This window comes from Podarcis liolepis (assembly GCF_965112155.1).
Source record: "Podarcis liolepis genome assembly, chromosome: 12".
NCBI lineage: Eukaryota > Metazoa > Chordata > Lepidosauria > Squamata > Lacertidae > Podarcis > Podarcis liolepis.
In genome coordinates this window covers 48,192,616-48,195,227 of record NC_139563.1, presented here as the reverse complement: position 1 = coordinate 48,195,227, position 2,612 = coordinate 48,192,616, and the positions used below count along the sequence as shown (strand labels likewise).

Genomic DNA, 2,612 nt, shown 5'->3' with positions numbered 1-2,612 from the left:
CACTGTAGAACTAAACAAGTTTTAAGAGGTTACCGTATTTTTCGCTCTATAACACATACCCGACCATAACACGCACGTAGTTTTTAGAGGAGGAAAATCTGTAGGCATGCCACCCGTAGGCATTCCCTCCATAACACGCACAGACATTTCCCCTTACTTTTAAGGAGGAAAAAAGTGAGTGTTATGGTGCAAAAAATACGGTATATTGTGGAAGGGTTTGCCACCATTTCAAGTGGGACATATTTCAACCACAGTGCTGCAAATTAGTAGTTGGTTTTCTTAATGGTCAAACCCTTATCCTAACTCTGAATGAAAACTTCAGCCTGCATTTGGAAAACAAAAAACTGCCTTATGCTGAGTCGGACATTCGGTCTTTCTCTTTAGCTCTGCATTAACAGAAATCACTTCTCCAGACAGTGGTCTTCTTACCAGCCCTGCCTGAAAAAGCCAGGGACTGAATGTGAAAGCTTTTGCATGTAAAATATCTGCTTCTACCACTGAACTATAGCACCTCCCCTTCAAATTTGTCCACATATAACAGCACATAGACAAAACTCTGCTCCTCCTAATTTCTGCATGCAAGATTTGAATTCATGTCCGGGAGTTTCCATGTGTTTGTAGCTATGTTGGGTCAAATATGCAATTGCATATGGCTGTTTATTGTGGGATGGGAGCTCCTTGTGTATGCAAGTTTTTGCAGGTTCCTTGGCATCAAAATGGCAACCTGCATCTCCTCCCCATGGGCCACTATTTCACCTGGATTTAGCCTTTCTGAGAAAACCCCCCAATTAGTTAAAAAATAGCAAGACATGTTGCTGCAACACCCATTCAATATCTTAGCGACATATTTACAATATTAACACACACACCCCTTGTTTGGAAACAGCTTGCTACTAATATCTCAAGTTTTGATTTATCACACAACAATACCTGGATCATTTAAACATTTCAGGGATTAGAGTAATATTTGACTATTTGAAAACAAAAAGACGGTTGATTTATCCTGTATGGATACAGATTCTTATTTATAGTTCTGAAATTTTTAGCAGAGGTAAAGACAGAGAAAAGACTGATCCCCAATATATGTTATTGGCAAAACAGAAGCAATTCCAAGCATGACATTCTCTTCCCTCCTCTGGAGAAGAAGATGTTGCAAAATGACAGTTGTTGTTGTGGCCATTCATCTATTTGTTAGGCTGGCTGGGTCAATTAGACTCTTCCTTTTTCAGGCGGCCTTTTCTTCAGTACATTGATGCATCCTCGTAGGAGTTGATGTGAAAAGAATGAGCTCTGGGGCTGGAAGGTGGGATCCTGCTGTGGCAAGGGGAATAATGCTTGTACAGGAGTTTCAGGTGCCTTCTGAATTTCACTCCGACGAAGACGTAGAGCACCGGGTTGAGGCAGCAGTGGCCATAGGCTATTTTGCGGCTGATGTCGAAAGCAAAGAAAACTTGCCTGTACTGTTCGCAGGGTAGGACAATGTACTGCTGAAAGGACAAAACGTACACAGAACCAAGCACGTTATAAGGTGCCCAGCTCAGGAAAAAGACCAGCACTATAGCAAATATGAGCCTTACGGTCCGGTGCCTCCTTTGAGACCGCTGTCGAAGCAGGATCTTCAGCATCCTTATGTAACAAAATGCAATGATCGCGAAGGAAAATAGGAAGAAGGCAGATTGCTGGCCCAATTCCACCAGCTTCCAAATATATTCCCCTTCGTAGTCGCAGTACTGTACGCCATTGTGAGGTATTACGCGGGTAAAAATAATCTCAGGAACCACAACTAACACGCTGCACACCCAAATGGCCAAACTCAACAGTTTTCCGCACCTTTTCGTCTGAGTTCTCAGTGATGACAAGGGATCCACCACAGCCAGGTACCGGAGGACTGTCATTATGGTCAGGAAGATGACACCACCATAGTAGCTAATAGAGAAAATGGCAGTCACAGCTTTGCAGAGGAAATTGCCAAAAATCCATCCGTAATAATTGTACACAATCCAGAAAGGGAGCGTGCAAGAGAAAGTCAAGTCAGTGATGCAAAGGTTCACGATGAAGAGGTTTGTTAAGGAGGTGAGGCTTTCGTATTTCATTACGACGCACAAGACAAGGCTATTTCCTAGCAGGCTGAAGAGAAAAATGAGAGAATACAGGATGCTGGTAAACATATTCGTAATTGTGGAAACAGACCCCATCTCGCACACATTCGACTCGACTGAAGGATAATTTGCTGGATCATAATCTGAGGTTGGATCATAATTTGCTGGATCATAATCGAGCATATAGTCCATCGGTTCCATCTTCTGGATGGGCTTGAAACCCCTCTAAGCAAGAAACTTTCACTGCGGTCAGTGGAAAACTGAAAAAGAAACCAGGACACCAGAAACAAATATACAAACTTCAAAACAGGAAGTGAAATTTAATCGGTTCTGCTATTGTACCAAGTTAGCTGTACTAAATATACCTTCTTTTAAATTAGTCTGGATGGTGGTGGTGGTAAATAGTTTGTATTTATTATTGTAGTACAGTGGTACCTTGGTTCTCAAACTTAATCCATTCTGGGAGTCTGTTCGACTCCCAAAACCATTCGAAAACCAAGGCACAGCTTCTGA

General features: G+C 42.2%; 1 protein-coding gene across 1 annotated transcript; it reads right to left on the bottom strand.

Annotated features, from left to right (window-relative positions):
• Window positions 1-200: 200 nt before the first annotated feature.
• XCR1 (X-C motif chemokine receptor 1) lies at window positions 201-2,250 on the bottom strand. The gene has a single exon (XM_083468926.1). It carries the CDS (start codon window positions 2,193-2,195, stop codon window positions 1,242-1,244), a length of 954 nt encoding a protein of 317 aa, XP_083325052.1. The 5' UTR covers window positions 2,196-2,250; the 3' UTR covers window positions 201-1,241.
• Window positions 2,251-2,612: the final 362 nt, after the last annotated feature.

Bases quoted from the DNA above. Each gene is read 5' to 3' on its own strand.
- XCR1 (XM_083468926.1), bottom strand. From the start codon at position 2,195: ATGGGGTCTGTTTCCACAATTACGAATATGTTTACCAGCATCCTGTAT.